Consider the following 19,971-nt stretch of genomic DNA (forward strand, 5'->3'; position numbering starts at 1 on the left):
ACATCACAGATATTTGTATTATAACATTATTATTGATATCTGACCTCATATTAATGACAACATGGTTTATTGATCAGACGATGAATTGATTATTTAGAGAATCAGAGACATTTATTTTTATTGATCACTGATTATTAGAACCTGAACGTACTGTAGTACTGTACTGTTACTGTAGTACTGTTACTGTAGTACTGCATTGTTACTGTAGTACTGTTACTGTAGTACTGTAGTACTGTAGTACTGTACTGTTACTGTAGTACTGCATTGTTACTGAAGTACTGTTACTGTAGTACTGTAGTACTGTACTGTTACTGTAGTAATGTTACTGTAGTGCTGTAGTAATGTACTGTTACTGTAGTACTGTACTGTTACTGTAGTACTGTTACTGTGGTACTGTAGTACTGTACTAATGTTACTGTAGCACTGTACTGTTACTGTAGTACTGTTACTGTAGTACTGTAGTAATGTACTGTTACTGTAGTACTGCATTGTTACTGTAGTACTGTTACTGTAGTACTGTAGTACTGTAGTACTGTACTGTTACTGTAGTACTGTGGTACTGTACTGTTACTGTGGTACAACAGAGAGTACATGTCTTGTTTTGTCCGACCAACAGTCCAAAACAAAGATGTTCAGTTCATTACCACAGAAGAAGAGACTCATTGTTGTCGTTGTTGATCAGGTGACCATGTCGGTGCTTGGCTCCGCCCCCAGCAGCGCCGACGCCTGCCTCAGCATCGTCCACAGCCTGATGTTCCACCGGCAGGGAGCCGAGAATGAGGGCTTCGCCAAGCGGGCCATCGAGAGTCTGGTGAAGAAGCTGAAGGAGAAACGGGACGAGCTGGACTCCCTCATCACCGCGGTCACCACCAACGGGGTCCACCCGTCCAAGTGTGTGACCATCCAGAGGACGCTGGACGGACGGCTGCAGGTACGACGTCCTATGTCAGCTCCACGATGCATTCAAGTACACTACAGTCAGTTCATGTAGGACGTCCTACGTCAGCTCCATGATGCATTCAAGTACACTACAGTCAGTTCATGTAGGACGTCCTACGTCAGCTCCACGATGCATTCAAGTACACTACAGTCAGTTCATGCAGGATGTCCTACGTCAGCTCCACGATGCATTCAAGTACACTACAGTTAGTTCATGTAGGACGTCCTACGTCAGCTCCAAGATCCATTCAAGTACGCTACAGTCTGTTCATGTAGGACGTCCTACATCACACTACAGTCTGTTCATGTTCTGAAACATTCTGAAACATCTGTAACGTTCCGTGATGTTCTGAAACGTTCTGAAACATCTGTAACGTTCCGTGATGTTCTGAAACGTTCTGAAACATCTGTAATGTTCTGAAATGTTCTGTAATGTTATGAAACATCTGTAACGTTCTGTAATGTTCTGAAACGTTCTGAAACGTTCTGAAACATCTGTAACGTTCTGTAATGTTCTGAAACGTTCTGAAACATCTGTAACGTTCTGTGATGTTCTGTTACGTTCAGTCACGTTCTGTTACGTTCTGTTACGTTTTGTAACGTCTGTAACGTTCTGTAACGTTCTGTTACGTTCTGTAACATCTGTAACGTTCTGTAACGTTCTGTTATGTTCTGTAACGTTCTGTTACGTTCTGTGATGTTCTGAAACGTTCTGAAACATCCTGAAACATCTGTAACGTTCTGAAACATCTGTAACGTTCTGTGATGTTCTGAAATGTTCTGAAACATCTGTAACGTTCTGAAACATCTGTAACATTCTGTGATGTTCTGAAACGTTCTGAAACATCTGTAACGTTCTGAAACATCTGTAACTTTCTGAAACATTTTGAAACGTTCTGTAACATTCTCTAACATCTGTAACGTTCTGAAACGTTCTGAAACGTCTTTAACATTCTGTAACGTTCTGAAACGTTCTGAAACGTTCTGAAACGTCTGTAACGTTCTGAAACATTCTGTAGCGTCTGTAACGTTCTGAAACGTTCTGTAACGTTCTGTAACATCTGTAATGTTCTGAAACGTCTGTAACGTTCTGAAACATTCTGTAACATTCTGTAACGTCTGTAACGTTCTGAAACATTCTGTAACGTCTGTATCATTCTGAAAAGCTCGTTTTGGTCAATAGTGTTTTCATTTTCCCTTTAACTATGACACTTTATTTTTCTCTCTGGGACGATAGCAGTTGAAGTGGAAACGGTGGAAACTGTAGAAATTGTCTAAAGATTATTCTGTTCTTTAGGTCAATGACGTCATCCTCAAACAGACTTTTTAGATTCCAGTGAGGTCATAATAAACTGCTTTATTTTTCTTTATTTAAAACTCTGAACACTGAAGGAAAAAAACATTTGTTCGTCTTCAGTCTCGGAATATTTCCATCAGACTTTGTTAAAACCTTTGCATCACGTCGTACGTTCAGAGATAAAACCCTCAGCATCCCAGATGCTCCACATTCAGCGGTTCTTTAGTTGTTCTCCTGTATTCTCGTAGAACAGAGAGTCTGAGCAGCAGACTGGGTGTGTCACCGTCAGACAGTAATTATCAGACTGGAGGACGTAAACATGGATCACACTTCAGACCGCTCTCCACATCATCCTGTCGATGAACAAACCAGGAATCAGAAGAACCACCTCAACAAGCCCCAGAACTCTTTTTAAGGGTTACTTGAAGAACCAAAGGACACACCTTTAGAACCCTTCAACATGCCCCCAAAAAAACCTTTCTCAAAGAACTTCAAGACCCGATGAAGAAATCTTCAGCCCACTCAATAACCCTCTAACCCCCCAAAGTACCTCTGACAACTCCGGCAGTAACCGTAGAACCCCAAGAACCCCTTCAAGCTTTCGGGTATTTTTAAGAACCCTTAATACGTTAGATTATCCATCATCCTTTGAAACCTCCTCATAACCTACAAACCTTCTGAAGAACCCCAGGAACCTCCGTAAGTACCCCAAACTTTTAGAACCCTTTGAACCGGTCCAAAGACCCTTCCCCAAAGAACCGCGAGTGCTTTGAAGACCACCTGGTGACGGTGGCCGGGTGAAGAAGCGGAGCAGACAGCTAGTAGCTAGCAGATAGCTAGCAGACAGCTAGCAGCTAGCGACCTGAAACCACATCCACCTGTCACTCAAAGAGGCCACGCCCTAAATTATACCTAACTTTAAGCCTTAATATAATTGACAGATGAACAGGAATGTTATCTATAGAGACCAGAACTGTTTATAGTACCAGACTGTAAACATGTTTATTTCTGCTGTAGAGTTTCACATAGACGTCTATGGGGACTCACTCTCTTTAGGAGCCTCAAGTGGCCGTTTGAGGAACTGCAGTTCAGCGTTGGCTTTATTTCTCAGCACCAAAGTTTGCTTCTTGGACATCGTTTCTGAGGTACTGCAGGGGTCTCGTGACACTTTTGGTTGATTAGACAATTTTTTATTTTTTTTTCCCCAAATATGAGTCTGTCCATTATTTTAATAGTTCAGTATTGTATGAAAGATAACAGGTATGTTTATGCATGGCAGTGGCACTAATAGGCCATCACTCATTTTTCATTTCCACTTTTATGTTTAAAATGAAAACATCAGTGAGAATAGCTTGTATGCATGATTATCATGCAATTGACAGACAATGTTGATATTGGCATTGGTATCAGCTGACAAGGTATGTTTATGAATGGCACTAGGCCCAGTTTAATATAAAACACAATTTTATACAATATACAGTATATAGTCGGGGGTCCCTGCTCCATCTCTCTATCAGTTTGGGGGTCCTTGGCCTGAAAAACGTTGAAGACCCCTGTCTTAAAGAACCCTGTGACTCTGCATAAGTCATGCAGAACTTTGAGGGAAGTCCTTTATGGATCAAAGGATCCTTCAAAACATCCAAACAGAAAACTGATATGAGAGCAGACTGAAGACTGTGTTTGTGTGTGTGTGTGTGTGTGTGTGTGTGTGTGTGTGAAGAGGAGGAGGAGGAGGAGGAGGAAGGGTAGGCTGGCTTGTTTTGTCTGAAACACAGGAAAGGGGCCGGGTTAACTTAAGCCAGACTCTGTGTATGTCTGTGTGTATGGATGTGTGTGGGTGTGTGTGTGCAGACAGACAGAAGGGAATGTGTACACGTCTAGAGTTTATTTCTTGAATCTCACCACAGATTTTCTACACTGTAAAAAGTTACTAGTAAGTCAGTACTAACAAGAGTCAAGCTAGTGATTTATTAAAACTAGTAATAATGTTAATGTTTTATTAATAATGTTAATTGTTAAGGTGTCGCTTTGCGTAATTGTGATAACATTTCTCAATATTTTTGCAAAATCAATTGATTAAACCATTACAATAATCATTAGTTAATAGTTCAAAATTAGCTCAACAGTAAATGAGTCAGACGAGCTTCGCTAACGTGAGCTTTGTCTGTTACAGATATTAGCATGCTAACATTAGCTTTGTCTGTTACAGATATTAGCATGCTAACATTAGCTTTTTCTGTTTCGGATATTAGCACGCTAACGTTAGCTTTGTCTGTTATAGATATTAGCATGCTAACATTAGCTATGTCTGTTACAGATATTTGCACGTCTAACGTCGCTAAATACTACAATACCCATGATCCTCAGCTGCTGTCGCCATCATAACGTACAAAACCCGTTGTATCCCAAACTGATCCAGAGTCAGATTTATGATGAATTTTATGTTAGTGTCAAATTCTGTGATTGGATGATTGTTCGTGAAATGCACCCTGGGAGTCGTAGATGTCTTCTGTCCTGAAGTTTTTATCAAAGAACTAAAATGTTTTGTCTCCTGAATGATTTGTTTTGTTTCTGGTTTTAAAAATAAAGGAAGAAAATGAAGCTGACTGACTCGTTACAACGGACATTTTTTACAGTGTGTGTGTGTGTGTGTGTGTTTTGTCTGTAGACCCTTATCCCTGCCCTTCACCTGTGCACACAAAACACACTCTGCTCTGATTGGCTGTAGAATTATTATCCAATGGGAAGATTGGGTTTAGGGACCGCATTATGTCAGTGTCGACACAACGATAGAAGTACAGGTTTGTGTGTGTGTGTGTGTGTGTATGTCACGCCAAACCACGACCATGACATCATGTCTGACCTCACGTGTGTGAGTGTGTGTGTGTGTGTGAACATCACACATAAACAGCTGAAACAGAAAGAAACTTTGATTCTATTTATAAACATTCATGATGTCATCATGTAAAATGTTAAATAGGTCGTCTGTCTTTTAATTACAAGCTGTTTGTAGGTTAAACATGATTCTGACCTTTAACCTTTTACCTGGTTCTGACCTGAACCTTAAAACCAAGTCTGACCCTCAAACCTTTGGAGAAGTGAGAACAGACCAAATGTCGTCCCTCTAAAGATGTAAAACTCACATTGGTTCTCACAAAGACAGATATGCAAGTACACACACACACACAGTGTTTCCATGGTAACCTCTGTTCACCATGACTCAGTTCTCACAGTTTATTTAAATTTCCACTAAGCATGTTTCCTGTCTCTGACCTGTCTGTCTGTCTCTCACCTGTCTGTCTCTCACCTGTCTGTCTCTCACCTGTCTGTCCCTCACCTGTCTGTCTGTCTCTGACCTGTCTGTCCCTCACCTGTCTGTCTGTCTCTGACCTGTCTCTCTGTCCCTCACCTGTCTGTCTGCAGGTGGCGGGTAGGAAAGGCTTCCCTCACGTGATCTACGCCCGTCTGTGGCGTTGGCCCGACCTCCATAAGAACGAGCTGAAACACGTGAAGTTCTGTCAGTTTGCGTTCGACCTGAAGTACGACAGCGTGTGTGTGAACCCCTACCACTACGAGAGGGTGGCGTCACCCGCCACAGGTACACCTCATTAATATTCATGAGTACAGGACGCCTCCTCAGCTCATTGGTCACCATTGTGGTCTCTGTCTCTGTCTTCCTTCAGGTCCTCCGTCTCTGATAAAGGAGGAGTTCATGCAGGACTGTCTGCAGGTGGACCTGCCCCCCCACTCTGACCCCTACAGCATGTATCCCAGCATGCCCCTCTCTCCTCCAGGTCGGACTGTCCATCACATCTGTTTTATTTCACGTAGAGAGGATAAGTCCCCGCCCCTTCATGTGGACCACCATGGCAAAAAAACACGAGAGAGACAAATAATGTTTAAATTTAAATATATTGTTTGTCAAATAAAAAAAATAAAAGTCTAATTTTGACGTAAAACTGTTAAAGTGTAAGACTGGAAATACGTAATTAGAAAGACGACACAGGAGGCAACCTCCGGTTCTTTAAAGTGAAGTCAAAGCTTCATGTGTTAAAGCTGCATTCTCTCTAGTGTCCACCAGGGGGCGACTCCTCTGGTTGTATAGAAGTCTATGAGAAAATGACTACTTCTCTCTTGATTTATTACCTCAGTAAACATTGTAAACATGAGTTTATGGTATCAATCTCTAGTTTCAAGTCTTCTTCAATACAGCATGATGTTCATTTAGTAAATGATGGTCCATTTAGAGTCAAACAGACCATAAAGCAGGGGATGCTTTAGGTTGGGGCTACACGGTAATTGACAGCTAGCTAGCCAAGCTAACAAGCTAAACTCCGCCATTGACTACCGTACTGACTAATGTACTAAACATTCAGATGAATGTTAGTGTTGTTGACGTCCTGCGCTCTGTCTTGCAGGCATCACCTCCATGACGGCTGCACCTCTGTCAGCTGTTGGCTGTGGGAGGAGCGGTGGGGGGGTCTGCAGCGAGGGCCCCGGACTCCTTCAGATCGCCCCGCCTCAGAACCACAGGGACCACGCCTCCCCGCCTCACCCCCCCTTGCCTCCTCACCCTCACACCCCCACCTCCCCACACCAGCCCGACTACAGCAGCCCCCCCAAAACTGGTACTGTACCTACACATATCAGCATTAAGAGTACCAGTAGTACTAATAGTTATGGGAGTAGTTCCATTAGTAGAAATATTAGTAATCATAGTAGGCATATAGTTCCTGAAGCAGTCCCAGTACAAGTAGTAGTAGTAACAGCTGTACTAGTTGTAGTAGCAGTAGTAGCAACAATTTGAGTACAAGTAGCAGTAGCACGAGTAGCATTGGCTGCAGAAGTAGTAGCAGTAGTATTAGTAGAAATATCAGAAACAGTAGCAGTATTAGCAGTAGTTGTCATGACAGTTCCAGCGGCATTTCTATTATATTTAGTAGTAACAGTTAATACAAGCAGTATAATCTGTTGTACTAGTTGCCAGTAGTAGTAGAGTAGAAGTAGTAGCAACATATCTAGTAGACGTAGCAGTAGTACTATTCGCATTAGCAGCAGAGGTAGTAGCCGTCATTATAGTAGAATTATCAGTAATAATACCAGTAATACTACCAGTAGCAGCAGAAGTAGTAGCTGTAACAGTAGTAGTAGTAGTAGTAGTAGTAGTAGTAGTAGTAGTAGAAGTAGTAGTAGTTGTAGCAGCCGTTACAGTAGTAGTAGTAGTAGCTGTAGTGATCGTAGTAGTAGTAGTAGCAGTAGCTGTAGCAGCAGTGGTAGTGGTAGTAATAGCTGTATTAGCTGTAGTATTAGGCGTAGTACTACTAGCAGTAGCAGCAGAAGTAGTAGTAGTACCACAGTAACAGTAGTACTATGAGGCAGATACTGACCTTTGTCCTGTTTCTCTCTGCAGCCATCTGGCCAGGTAATAGCCCCGCCCCCTACAGCCCAGCAGGACAGAGAGGGCGGAGCCACCAGCAGCCTCCGTTACATCATCACCACCACGCCCCCAACACTCACTTCTGTATGACATCATGAACAATATCAAACTGAAGTACTGCAGTAGTAGTACCTTACTGTTGTACTGTTCAGTGGTAAATTATACTGAGTCTAAATGTTTGTTCCTGCAGGGTCACACCACCACAGTACGGCTCCGTATCCACAACCTGTGTCCAACCACCCAGGTACCCACTCTGTCCCAGAATGTTCTCACTTTTAAAAAATGTTTCCACTTTTAAAAACCTTCCAATAATGTCTTCACTCCCCCCCGTCTCTGCCTCAGTTTGACTATCTCACTTTGTCCCCCCTGTCTCATTTTGTCCCTCAGGTCCAGAGTTCTGGTGCTCCATCTCTTACTTTGAGTTGGACGTTCAGGTCGGGGAGATGTTTAAGGTCCAGTCCAGCTGTCCTCTGGTCACGGTGGACGGTTACGTCGACCCTTCAGGAGGAGACCGTTTCTGTTTGGGACAGCTGAGTAACGTCCACCGCACCGCCTCCAGCCACCGAGCCAGGTGACCAGTCCCACCAGTACCAGTCCCACCAGTACCACTCCCACCAGTACCAGTACCAGTGGTATCAGGAGGAGGTGTAATGTCAGCAGTTTGAAACTCACACGGCTCGTTCTTCTTCTTCTGCGTCTTGTTTCCCTGCAGGCTCCACATCGGTCGGGGAGTTCAGCTGGAGTGTCGGGGGGAGGGGGACATCTGGATGCGTTGCCTTAGCGACCACCCGGTGTTTGTCCAGAGCTTGTACCTGGACCGCGAGGCGGGCCGAGCACCTGGAGACGGAGTCCACAAGATCTACCCCGGAGCTTACATCAAGGTGAGTGTGTCGCTATGCAGACGACTCTCTGCTGTTCAGCAACAGATCCTCACAGAAGAATATTTCAACATTATTATATAATTATATTATATTATAACTTATAATCCCTTTTTCTTTTTAGCATATGACGACTTATTAGCTGGAGGCAGAACAATTATATGAACACGTTAGTGAACGCTGGCTAGCAAGTTTTGTTACCTTGTTTTTTATAACAGCTGAAATGTTCAGTCAGTCACTGGACAAAGACATGAACATTGCTGTCGCCAGATAAGTCACAACTTTTTTCAGATCATTTTCTGTAACCAGTGTAGCATTAAAGCATTAAAGCATTAAAGCATTAAAGCACGGTGAAATTAGCAGGCTAGCTAGGTAGCCGCTAGTTAGCTTGCTAATTCCACTGTGCTTTAATGCTACAATAAGAAGAAGAATACAAGCCCAACAGAGAGTCATCTCTCTGATGGTTTAGTATGTTAGCGACGTCTCTCACCTGTCTGTCTCTCACCTGTCTGTCTCTCACGTGTCTGTCTCTCCAGGTGTTCGACCTGAGGCAGTGTCACAGACAGATGCAGCAGCAGGCAGCAGCAGCTCAGGCAGAGGTGGTGACTCAGGCAGCAGCGGTTGTTGGTGCGATTCCCGGGCCGAACAGCGTGGGGGGGATCGCCCCTGCAGTCAGTGAGTATCACCTGTCTGACTGTCTGTCTGTCTCTGTGTCTCTCTGTCTGTCTCTCTCTCTCTCTCTTTCTCTCTCTCTCTCTCTCTCCCTCTGTCTGTCTCTCTCTCTCTGTCTCTTTATCTCTCTCTCTCTCTCTCTCTCTCCCTGTCTGTCGCCCTGAGCCCAGATGTGCTGAGTGCAGGTGTGACTTCCTGTCTCCCTTCAGGTTTGTGTTCAGCAGGTCTCGGTGTGGACGACCTGCGTCGGTTGTGTATCGTGCGGCTGAGCTTCGTTAAAGGTTGGGGGTGCGACTACCCGCGTCAGAGCATCAAGGACACGCCCTGCTGGCTGGAGGTCCACCTGCACCGAGCGCTGCAGCTGCTCGACCAGGTGCTGCACGCGCTGCCGCCACGAGACCACGCCCTCTGACACAGGTGGGCTTCACCTGTGTGGCTGCAAGGTGGGCGGGGTTTAGTTCACGGGACGGCCAATTGGCCGAGAGACAAAGCCGTTCGGGAGACGTCACTTGAACCCCGTCACCGCCTCCATGTCAGGGGGTTCATAAGCTCCGCCCACGCGCCGCAGCTCATTGGTTCAGTTCAGAAAGGCTTCAGACAATCAGCCAGCATCACTTCTCTCCTGTCAGTCAAATGAGTTTCCATGGTTACCAGCATCCAGTGTAGCTCATTGTTCACCGGTTTATTCATTATTCATTATTTTCTTCAACATTTCTGTAAAGTTGTTTTTGAGGTGACTGAGACTGTTGGTAAAGGTTCCCCGGACTAGACGGGGTCCAGATCCAAAGACCTGCAGCTACCCGCAGGGTAAGTGATGAATAGATGAATCATTAGTAGCCCCCCCCCCCCCCCCCCCCCCCCCCGCCCTCACTATCTGCAGTTTAAAGTTCGGCTTCTTCAACCTAAGGTTGTGAATTTCAATATGTGAATTACAGCCGTCGTCATGACGTCTCTCGTTGGTTTGTGAACGTTTGAAGACTCGAGTTCGTCATTTTGGTCGTCGCCATCTTGTTTCTTATCAACCAGTGAACAGGAAGTGACCATATCTGGACTGAGGAGGAGTGACGTAGAGACACTGTATACGTCTCTGGTAGAGACCTGTCAATCACTGTGTAGCCCCGCCCTAAAGCATACCCTGCTTTATGGTCTGTTTGACTCTAAATGGACCATAAGTTACTAAATGAACATCATGCTGTATTGAAGAAGACTTTATAAAGCAGTAAACCTTCTCAGTATTTCTCTGCACAGCTGCTTCGAGTTTTAAAACTCACTTTAGGTTTGATGGCGACTTCACCTCCCTCACTTCCTGTCTTCTATCTGTAATAAAAAAGTATACAAATGACCCAAATTACTTAAAAAAAAAGAAGAGAAGAAGAAACTAGAGACCACCCTGTGATGTGTTTCTTCCCCTAACTTCCAGCCCCCTCGGTGTCCCAACTGGTAAATATGTAGAGATGTTTAACTGGTTTTGGTGAAGCTTTGTGGGCCCTAGTCCAGTATCTGCATTGGTCCAGTATCTGCACTGGTCCAGTATCTGCATTGCTCCAGTATCTGCACTGGTCCAGTATCTGCATTGGTCCAGTATCTGCACTGGTCCAGTATATCTGCATTGGTCCAGTATCTGCACTGGTCCAGTATCTTCCCTCAGGGCTCCTTCCTGTTATTCGTCACAGTGCGTCTCATCATCAGGAAGTCTTTATGTTTGTGAAACCTGAGATCTGGACCTTGTGAAGTCCTGGTCTCACCTGTTGCATGGTTTCTAAACCAGTGTTTAGTAGTTTGGGTGAACTGACCTTTTAAAAACTAGAAAACATTAAAAATATATATTTAAAAAAAAAAGTACCTGCCAGAATCAGCTGTTCCATTTTCCACAGAGTGATGTCATTGTGTCTTTATTGGTTATTTATTTTTAATAATTTTTTACCAAAGATTAATTTCCTGCCCTTGATGACATCACATCATGTTTACTCTGTCAGATTATTTATTCTGTCTTCAGTTTTTTTTTCTCTCTCATCTTTTTTTAATTTTTATTATTATATTTTTATATTCTAAAAGCTTTTATACTGAAAGGGTCTAACTGTAAAATCTGCTGTTTATTCAAAATAAAAGTTTTCTTATAAAAAAAAATCATCTGCGTCTTTATTTTCCTTCTTGTTTAGAATCAGAAGCTCAGAATTATTTATATTTTCAATATACTACAACAATATACTATACTGATACTTGTACTGCTATCACTATTCATTATACTACAACTACTAGCTTATTACCTGCAGTACTATCACTAAACTGATACTTGTACTGCTATCACTATTCAATATACTACAACTACTAGCTTATTACCTGCAGTACTATCACTATACTGATACTTGTACGGCTATCACTATTCATTATACTACAACTACTAGCTTATTACCTGCAGTACTATCACTATACTGATACTTGTACTGCTATCACTATTCATTATACTACAACTACTAGCTTATTACCTGCAGTACTATCACTATACTGATACTTGTACTGCTATCACTATTCATTATACTACAACTACTACCTGCAGTACCAGGGTGTTAAACCAATATAATATAATCATAAAAACATCTTAAATGTTGACATTGCAGAGTAAAGATAATATAGATTTATACTTGTTGTTATTTATTAACTGAAGGCATCAGTGAAATATGGCGCCAATGAGGACAAAGAATGGGCGTGTCTAAAGTTTAAATGTTTCATGTTTGCCTTCTCATTGGTTACAACGAAGTAACGCCTCGGCGGTTATAACCAATCGTTGAGAAGAGTCTTGCATAATGAGCTGTTGTGGGAGGGGCTCAACGAGTGGCTCATCATCAAACCAATGGGAGAGCAGCGTCTGAAAACAGATGAATATTCATAATACAAGGGGGCGTGGTCTCGCCGTGGAGGTCGGGCGCGAGCGAACATGGCGGTTTAGTTCTCGCCTGATATCTTCTGGAGGAAGACGCGCAGAGAGCCGTTTATCTTCTGTTTCGGAGGTTTTTATTTTGTTATTATCTGCTCGGACTCACAACATGGAGATGAAGAAGAGGATCAGCTCAGAGCTGAGCAACAGAAACCCAGCGGAGGTGAGTAAACCTCAACTACACCATCATCGTTTAACCGGTCACGTTATTTACAGAAGGACCCGGATGGAGGCTCGAGACCCGGAGCCGAAAAATATAGATGCTAAAAAATAAAAAAAAACATTCCGCGCGGAGAGGACGTCGAGATTTTATTAGTGACATTTTGAACCCTAAAAAAAATGGCGCGTTGAACCAAACTCTATTCTTAAATCTGCAGCTTCTACCTTTACTCGGTTATAAGTCAAACACGTTAAACCGTTTCTGCTATTCTTCACACCCTGCTGGTCCATTCGGCTCACACTAAACCCAACAACAGTATACTAGTTTAGATTATTCGTCTAAACGAATAGTCTAAACTAGTTGGTCCTGCGGTTCCCGCCCGCCCGCTGTGTGTTCTAAAAACTGCTCTTTTCTGAAGGGAGTCTGGCACGCGGGTGTATCCATAAAGAGTCGATGTGTCCGACCGACAGATGGTCATCGGTGGGTGAATGCGCGCGCAGACAACAGCTGTGTGTGTGTGTGTGTGTGTGTGTGTGTGTGTGTGTGTGTGCGTGTCACTCTCACGTGCACGCTGGGAGTTCATCAAAGAGTGTTTGTCAGACAGGATGAGTCACTCCCTGCTGTTGTGATCTGAAACATGAACGTTTTTCTCTGTTTTGGTCTGAAAAGAAAACACGTTTTTACAAATACATAATTTACAAATGTTTATTTCTTGTAATACCACATATTTATGAATGTAGTCCAGGTTTTTAAAGAGACTCTGGAGTCTACATGTAGTTCTGGTCCAGGTCTAAAACCACTAAAAGTAATAGCTCAGGGTTTTCTCAACATCTTAAAGTGTAAATGGTGTCTGTAGCTGAAAGTATGAAGAAGAAGAAGGATTTAAAAGTTAAAGAAGTTTAAGAGGATTTGAAGACTTTCTCCATAGACATCCCATTTAAAAACAACTGCAAAAAGCTTAATAACTGAAAAGGTTTAACGGTTGTAAACTAGATGAATATAGCTCCCCTCTCCTGAAAGAGCTCAACGGTTTCTGTAGCTTAAACACTGTGGAAGGAGAAGAAGCAGCCTAACTGATGATCATTGTCTGAACTACAAGACAAAGCTTCTGGCTCCTCATGACTGAGTGTGTGTGTGTGAGGACGTGGTCACGTGACCTGTTGTTGTGGTCAGGTGGTGGAGCTGGTGGTGGAGAACTGTCGCTCCAGTGACGGAGAGGTGGAAGGTCTGACGGACGAGTACACGGAGCTGGAGATCCTCAGCATGGTGAACGTCGGCCTCTCGTCGCTCTCCAAGCTGCCCAAACTCCCCAAACTACGCAAGGTCGGCCTCCACACTTCCTGTTCCCACAATGCATCACTGTGCCGCTATTTTTACTCTCTGCTTTCTGCCTCACGTTTGTCTTTTTCTTTGGTTCCTTTCTCTTGTACGCTGACTCAATGAAGTACTGATGTGTGTGTCTCTCTCTCTCTGTGTCTCTCTCTCTCTCTGTGTGTGTGTGTGTGTGTGTCTCTCTCTCTGTGTGTGTGTGTGTGTCTGTCTCTCTCTGTGTGTCTGTCTCTGTGTCTCTCTCTCTCTGTGTGTGTGTCTGTCTCTGTGTCTCTCTCTCTGTGTGTGTGTGTCTGTCTCTGTGTGTGTCTCTCTCTCTGTGTGTGTGTGTCTGTCTCTGTGTGTGTGTCTGTCTCTCTGTGTGTGTGTGTGTATGTCTCTCGCTCTGTGTGTGTGTGTGTGTATGTCTCTCTCTCTCTGTGTGTGTGTGTGTGTGTGTGTGTGTGTGTGTGTGTGTTGCAGCTGGAGGTCAGTGATAACATCATCTCAGGAGGTCTGGACACGCTGGTGGAGAAATGTCCCGACCTGACGTCTCTGAACCTGAGCGGGAACAAGATCAAAGAGCTGAGCAGCATCGAGACGCTGGTGAGTTTCTGTGACATCACACGTCAGGTGACACACCTGCTGTGTGTTTATATTGTGTGTTCCATGTCGGCGTGAGACGCGGCCTGTCTGATCTCCAGTCAGAACCTTTCCTCGTGTGTTCTGCAGCAGAACCTGAAGAACCTGAGGAGTCTGTACCTGTACAGCTGTGAGGTTTCCACGCTGGACGACTACACGGAGGGCGTCTTCGAGCTGCTGCCTCAGCTCACGTTCCTCGACGGTTACGACCAGGAGGACAACGAGGTGCCGGACTCAGAGGCCGACAACGGTGAGACCGCGTTTAACAGGAAGTCGTGACAGGAAGTGTTTCCAGTGGGAAAGTGACGCACGCGGCTGAGAAAGAGTCTGGCCCAATCCCAATGTCCCCCTCACGGACTCACGGACTTTGAGGCGCTCCCGCGAAGTCCGTGAGGGTTTAGTTCTGTCCCACTGTCACATCATCCAGTGTTTGAGTCTCTCGCAGACATGTTGAGCCCTTTATGAACCCTTACCGTAATGCCTAAGGGAATTACCCACAAGTCATTGCAATGTGACGTTAAACACGGGGTAACCAGTGGACGCATGGAGACGTAAACAAAAAGGTAAACAAAGAGGACGGATCACGTGTGTTCAGCCTGTCATAATAAATGTACTCAGAAACATTAAGGGTTAAAGATGGAACAACAAATAAACATGAAATCAGACGATATTTATTTATTTATTCATCAAATGTTTGATTTTGTCATTGAAGCTGTTTTGACAAAAACGAGTAAATAGATTATAATAAGTTACCTCTCATCTAGTGAGGAAAGAGCCTGAAGACTTTAATATCAGGGAGAACAAAGTATACAATAAATACACACAGTTATACATCATATTTATTGTTGTTTTCATGGTAACGTGATATGTTGCAGCAAAGTGCTGTCCCGTTCATATTTACACCATCTCAAGCCCTCACAGTCTCTCACACTCACCCACTCACCAGGTGATGTGAGTGATCAGGGTTCGTACCTGGAAAACCTGGAAAAGTCATGGAATTTTAAAATGGTTATTTCAAGGCCTGGAAAAGTGCTTGAAAAAAATAAAATTCCAAAAGTTTTGGAAAAGCCATGGAAATGTGTTATATTCATATTTTCATGTCGTTCATTTACGCTGAGTTGTCAGCCAGCGTTTCTCAGATTGGAGTGAGACGAGGAGAAAAGGTGATGTCGTGATCTTCACAATAGAACATCTTTGATGTGTGGAGTCTTGGCCAATCAGCGTTCAGATGTCTACAGCGTCTTCATTTCCCTCCGTTACAGTTTAAGTTCCGTTATGTTCCGTTACCGTTCAGACTTGCTGGGTTAAGTTAACGTCCACTGCATGCGGAACTTTGTCGACTGTTAACGTTCGTCATTATCACGATTTAGAAGGAAAAAACGTAACGTGATGAAACATGCAGCCCCCCCGTGTTCCGGTTCAGTTCACGTGGTCACTCATTAACGTTAAACCGGAACACCGGCGCATCTGGTTGCAGGTTGTTTTGTTTAACTCAAAGTAGAATGAGGATGATTTCGTGGTCAGAATAACTTTCATGACCACGAAACATGAGGCCCAGATACTGATGAGATGATGAGGTCAGAGAGCTTCAGGGAGAGTGGGCCTGGATAAAGGTGGAGCTAGGCCTGGATAAAGGTGGAGGTGGGCCTGGATAAAGGTGGAGGTGGGTCTGGATAAAGGTGGAGCTGGGCCTGGATAAAGGTGGAGCTGGGCCTGGATAAAGGTGGAGGTGGGCCTGGATAAAGGTGGAGGTGGGCCTGGATAAAGGTGGAGCTGGGTCTGGATAAAGGTGGAGGTGGGCCTGGATAAAGGTGGAGGTGGGCCTGGATAAAGGTGGAGGTGGGCCTGGATAAAGGTGGAGCTGGGTCTGGATAAAGGTGGAGCTGGGCCTGGATAAAGGTGGAGCTGGGCCTGGATAAAGGTGGAGGTGGGCCTGGATAAAGGTGGAGGTGGGCCTGGATAAAGGTGGAGCTGGGCCTGGATAAAGGTGGAGGTGGGCCTGGATAAAGGTGGAGCTGGGCCTGGATAAAGGTGGAGGTGGGCCTGGATAAAGGTGGAGCTGGGCCTGGATAAAGGTGGAGCTGGGCCTGGATAAAGGTGGAGGTGGGCCTGGATAAAGGTGGAGCTGGGCCTGGATAAAGGTGGAGGTGGGCCTGGATAAAGGTGGAGCTGGGCCTGGATAAAGGTGGAGCTGGGCCTGGATAAAGGTGGAGCTGGGCCTGGATAAAGGTGGAGCTGGGCCTGGATAAAGGTGGAGCTGGGCCTGGATAAAGGTGGAGGTCTAAACAGACGTGAGTACAGCTTCCTGCTGTCTCAGTGTTTTAAATACATTGATAAGGCAGGCTATGCTACATGCAGCCTCTGCTCCATGAGATGAACTACAGCAACAAGGGCTCACATGTCCTCTCATCACACTGTTCACTGTGATGACCACAGCCAGTGGACCAACAGTCCCACGTTGCTCTCAAGAACCCTGAAGTAATGAGAGGGTTAAGGTGCCTGTAGCTTCATTTCAGTGGGTTGCTAATGCAGAGGTGTGTATAGATCACAGCTATTATTTTACTCTTGATAAGTTACTTTAGCCAGAGTAGATTATCATTTAAATAATTGAACTGGATTGAATGCATATTAATTGCAAATAGAAGATGGGCCACAATTCTACCAGCTGTACAGTAACAGTGTTCAATGGAAACGTGCACTAGCTGGATGCTGCTACCTACTAAAGCTCTTATTGATGTGTCAGTTTCAACCAGAGTATATTTATAAATGTTTATTATTTTAATCAAACTATTGTCTCTCATTCGTTTGTGTCATTTAAGGTTTACTGTATGCTTTGAATTCTCATTGTTAGTTTAAATACATTTTCTCACGTTTTCATGTATACACTGAGATTTCACAAAATGTTTGGTCATGGAAATTTGGTGAAAAGTCATGGAAATCCATTAGTCAAAATGTGTATGAACCCTGAGTGAGTCCTTGAGGGTTCAGGGGGACGTTGGGATTTGGCCCCTGAGCTGCGTTACAGGAAGTGACTCGTGCTGCTGGACGTCAGTGTTAGAAACAGCCGAGCAGTGACTGTGGAGGTCTTACTGCTGTGCAAAGGAATGGGGGGGTCCCTCACAATGTTCTCACCATATTTAAAGTGACGGTACGATATTCTCACGATACGCTGAGTGTTGCATTTTATTACCGGTTTTCATTTAACATGTTTTCTAATCAGATAAAGTTTTCAATGAACTAAATATTTAATAATATATCCTTTTACTTTGTTAAATAATAGATTCTATTTTTATAATCCTTATTGTTATTAATGAAGTATAATAATGAGCTTAGAGCTCGTGTTTGGAAATAAAACATCATAATTCATCTCTAATATCTATTTTATATTAACGTGTAAACATCTCCTTTAAACTACTGGATTTATTCTAGTTTATCACTAAAACTACATTTTACAGATGACATGTGAACACATCACGATAACGTTATAATGTACCTTCAGCCAGTACTCATGTTCACTGAGCAGAGCCTGAAGGCATCATAGTGTAACTGAAGTGAGGATGTTTTGTTTCAGATGACGATGAAGATAAAGCTGGTCCACCTGGAGACGATGATGATGAAGAAGAGGAGGCCGCTGACAGCTCTGAGGAAGAGGAGGACGAGGTCGGCCTGTCCTACCTGTTGAAGGAGGGGATCCAGGTGAGTTGAGGAGCCGTTGTTCCTCTCTGTGGCCACCGGGCAGCGCTCTTCATCACTCTAAAGCCGAGTTGTTCTTCCTCTCAGGACGAGGAAGACGATGGAGACTATGTGGAGGAGGAGGAAGAGGAAGATGGAGGTATGTGTTTTAAACTCTGCGAGTCTGAGTTGTTTTATTTTGAAAGGTTTGACTCTTCAATCTGCAACATGGTTAAAAAATCTCAGAAGAAATTATAAATTATAATAAATTATTTTGTGAGAAAAGTTAAATATTTTAGATGTATTTGTTTAAATAATTAGTGTTTCCTGGATTGTCTTTATTTAGCTTCATTATTTAACGTGACGTGTTTGTGTCTCATGAGTTTCAGACCTTCCTCACACGAGGAAGACCATGATCACAAGCTGCTCAACGACATCACAGCTCCTTTGTTTTTCTTCTCATGATGTCGTTCAAGTCTTCTAATATTTCTTTTCATACCTTTTTTTTTTTTTAAACTTGACTTTATTCTGAAAATCTGATATTTAAAGAGTCGCTTTAATTTTGAAAATCTTATTTTCCTTCTTTTGTCTCCCAGATGTGGACGGTGCAGATGTTCAGGGGGAGAAGAGGAAGAGAGATGACGAGGACGACGGTGACGAGGACGATGATGACGACGATGATGATGAATAACCCCCCCCCCCCCCAGTGACCTCTGACCCCGCAGGCAGACAGACAAGAAGCAGACAGACAGGTTCAGGATCACTTGTATCGGATCACGGGTCTGCGTTGGAGGAAACTTTATTTACAACCGCTCTGATTAACAAGACGCGATCAGTAATTTTACTGAAGTACTGTTGGAGGTACTTGTACTGAGTATTTCCATTTTTATGTTTAAATTAAATACTTTCTTGTTCTTCTGCAGATTTTTACATTTATTTGACAGAATGTGAAGTTTTATGACATTGAAGTACCAACAGTGTACAAATACACAAACAGCTCAGACGTACTATGATATAATGAGGTACTGTTGTACTTTTACTTCTGTCCTCTCTGGATGCTTCAGGTGTCTTATTGATCTCATGTTCTACTTCCTGTTCACGTCTCTTTAAGAACAAACATCAATGACCCCACAGTTTGACCAGAACCAGAACCTCAGAGTCTGATCTCTTTCTGCTGTAGTCTGGTCTGTGACTGTTAGGACTACATTACCCATGAGTCTCAGCTCTCTGATCCATGTGGCAGCAGTGCACTCTGGGAGGATTTTGTCTTTGTTTTAAAATGTCCCCACCTGTCGGTCTGTGTGGGGGTCCAGACCACTCTGGTCTCTGTGGGGGTCCAGACCACTCTGGTCTCTGTGTTGGTCCTGACAACCCTGGTCTCTGTGTGGGTCCAGACCACTCTGGTCTCTGTGTGGGTCCAGACCACCCTGGTCTCTGTGTGGGTCCAGACCCTGGTCTGTGTAAATAGAAGTGAAGTGGTCTCTGTGTTCTTCTTCTTCTTGTGTTTCTGTATCGAGTGTTTTTCAATAAAACCAAATTAAATGTCAACGTGTCGTCTTTCAATAAAGAAAATATATAAATATGAGTATTTTCTGCAGAACTATATAGATTAATAATAATCTGTTAATAGATTAATAATAATAATCTGTTAATAGATTAATAATAATATTCTGTTAATAGATTAATAATAATAATCTGTTAATAGATTAATAATAATATTCTGTTAATAGATTAATAATAATAATCTGTTAATAGATTAATAATAATAATCTGTTAATAGATTAATAATAATAATCTGTTAATAGATTAATAATAATAATCTGTTAATAGATTAATAATAATAATCTGTTAATAGATTAATAATAATAATCTGTTAATAGATTAATAATAATAATCTATTAACAGATTAATAATAATATGTTAATAGATTAATAATAATAATCTGTTAATAGATTAATAATAATATTCTGTTAATAGATTAATAATAATAATCTGTTAATAGATTAATAATAATAATCTGTTAATAGATTA

General features: G+C 43.1%; 2 protein-coding genes across 4 annotated transcripts in view; both read left to right on the forward strand.

The window, feature by feature from the left end:
- The window catches only part of LOC142934057 (mothers against decapentaplegic homolog 4-like), a 10,831-nt gene extending 777 nt beyond the window's left edge, over positions 1 to 10,054 (forward strand). Inside the window, exons 2-11 of the mRNA XM_076078426.1 lie at positions 683 to 931; positions 5,660 to 5,834; positions 5,920 to 6,030; positions 6,655 to 6,864; positions 7,647 to 7,757; positions 7,864 to 7,917; positions 8,061 to 8,244; positions 8,386 to 8,554; positions 9,088 to 9,226; positions 9,433 to 10,054. Coding sequence (XP_075934541.1) covers positions 689 to 931; positions 5,660 to 5,834; positions 5,920 to 6,030; positions 6,655 to 6,864; positions 7,647 to 7,757; positions 7,864 to 7,917; positions 8,061 to 8,244; positions 8,386 to 8,554; positions 9,088 to 9,226; positions 9,433 to 9,635 — 1,599 coding nt within the window. The 5' untranslated portion in view covers positions 683 to 688 and the 3' untranslated portion in view covers positions 9,636 to 10,054. The remainder of the gene's footprint in view (positions 1 to 682; positions 932 to 5,659; positions 5,835 to 5,919; positions 6,031 to 6,654; positions 6,865 to 7,646; positions 7,758 to 7,863; positions 7,918 to 8,060; positions 8,245 to 8,385; positions 8,555 to 9,087; positions 9,227 to 9,432) is intronic.
- A 2,067-nt stretch (positions 10,055 to 12,121) lies between these two features.
- Positions 12,122 to 19,488, forward strand: LOC142934058 (acidic leucine-rich nuclear phosphoprotein 32 family member E-like). 3 transcript variants are annotated; one of them, XM_076078428.1, is made up of 8 exons: positions 12,122 to 12,321; positions 13,492 to 13,641; positions 14,110 to 14,232; positions 14,362 to 14,518; positions 17,840 to 17,964; positions 18,049 to 18,100; positions 18,330 to 18,406; positions 18,537 to 19,488. In XM_076078428.1, exons 1-8 carry the CDS (start codon positions 12,268 to 12,270, stop codon positions 18,648 to 18,650), a joined length of 852 nt encoding a protein of 283 aa, XP_075934543.1. In that variant the 5' UTR covers positions 12,122 to 12,267; the 3' UTR covers positions 18,651 to 19,488. The 3 variants fall into 3 exon arrangements, with proteins under 3 accessions (XP_075934543.1, XP_075934542.1, XP_075934544.1); XM_076078427.1 differs by having other exon boundaries at positions 12,123 to 12,321; positions 14,359 to 14,518; XM_076078429.1 differs by lacking the exon at positions 18,330 to 18,406 and having other exon boundaries at positions 12,124 to 12,321; positions 14,359 to 14,518.
- The last annotated feature ends 483 nt before the right edge of the window (positions 19,489 to 19,971 follow it).

The sequence above is a fragment of the Anarhichas minor genome, unplaced genomic scaffold (genome assembly GCF_050575085.1).
Source record: "Anarhichas minor isolate MPS153535 unplaced genomic scaffold, ASM5057508v1 ptg000066l, whole genome shotgun sequence".
NCBI lineage: Eukaryota > Metazoa > Chordata > Actinopteri > Perciformes > Anarhichadidae > Anarhichas > Anarhichas minor.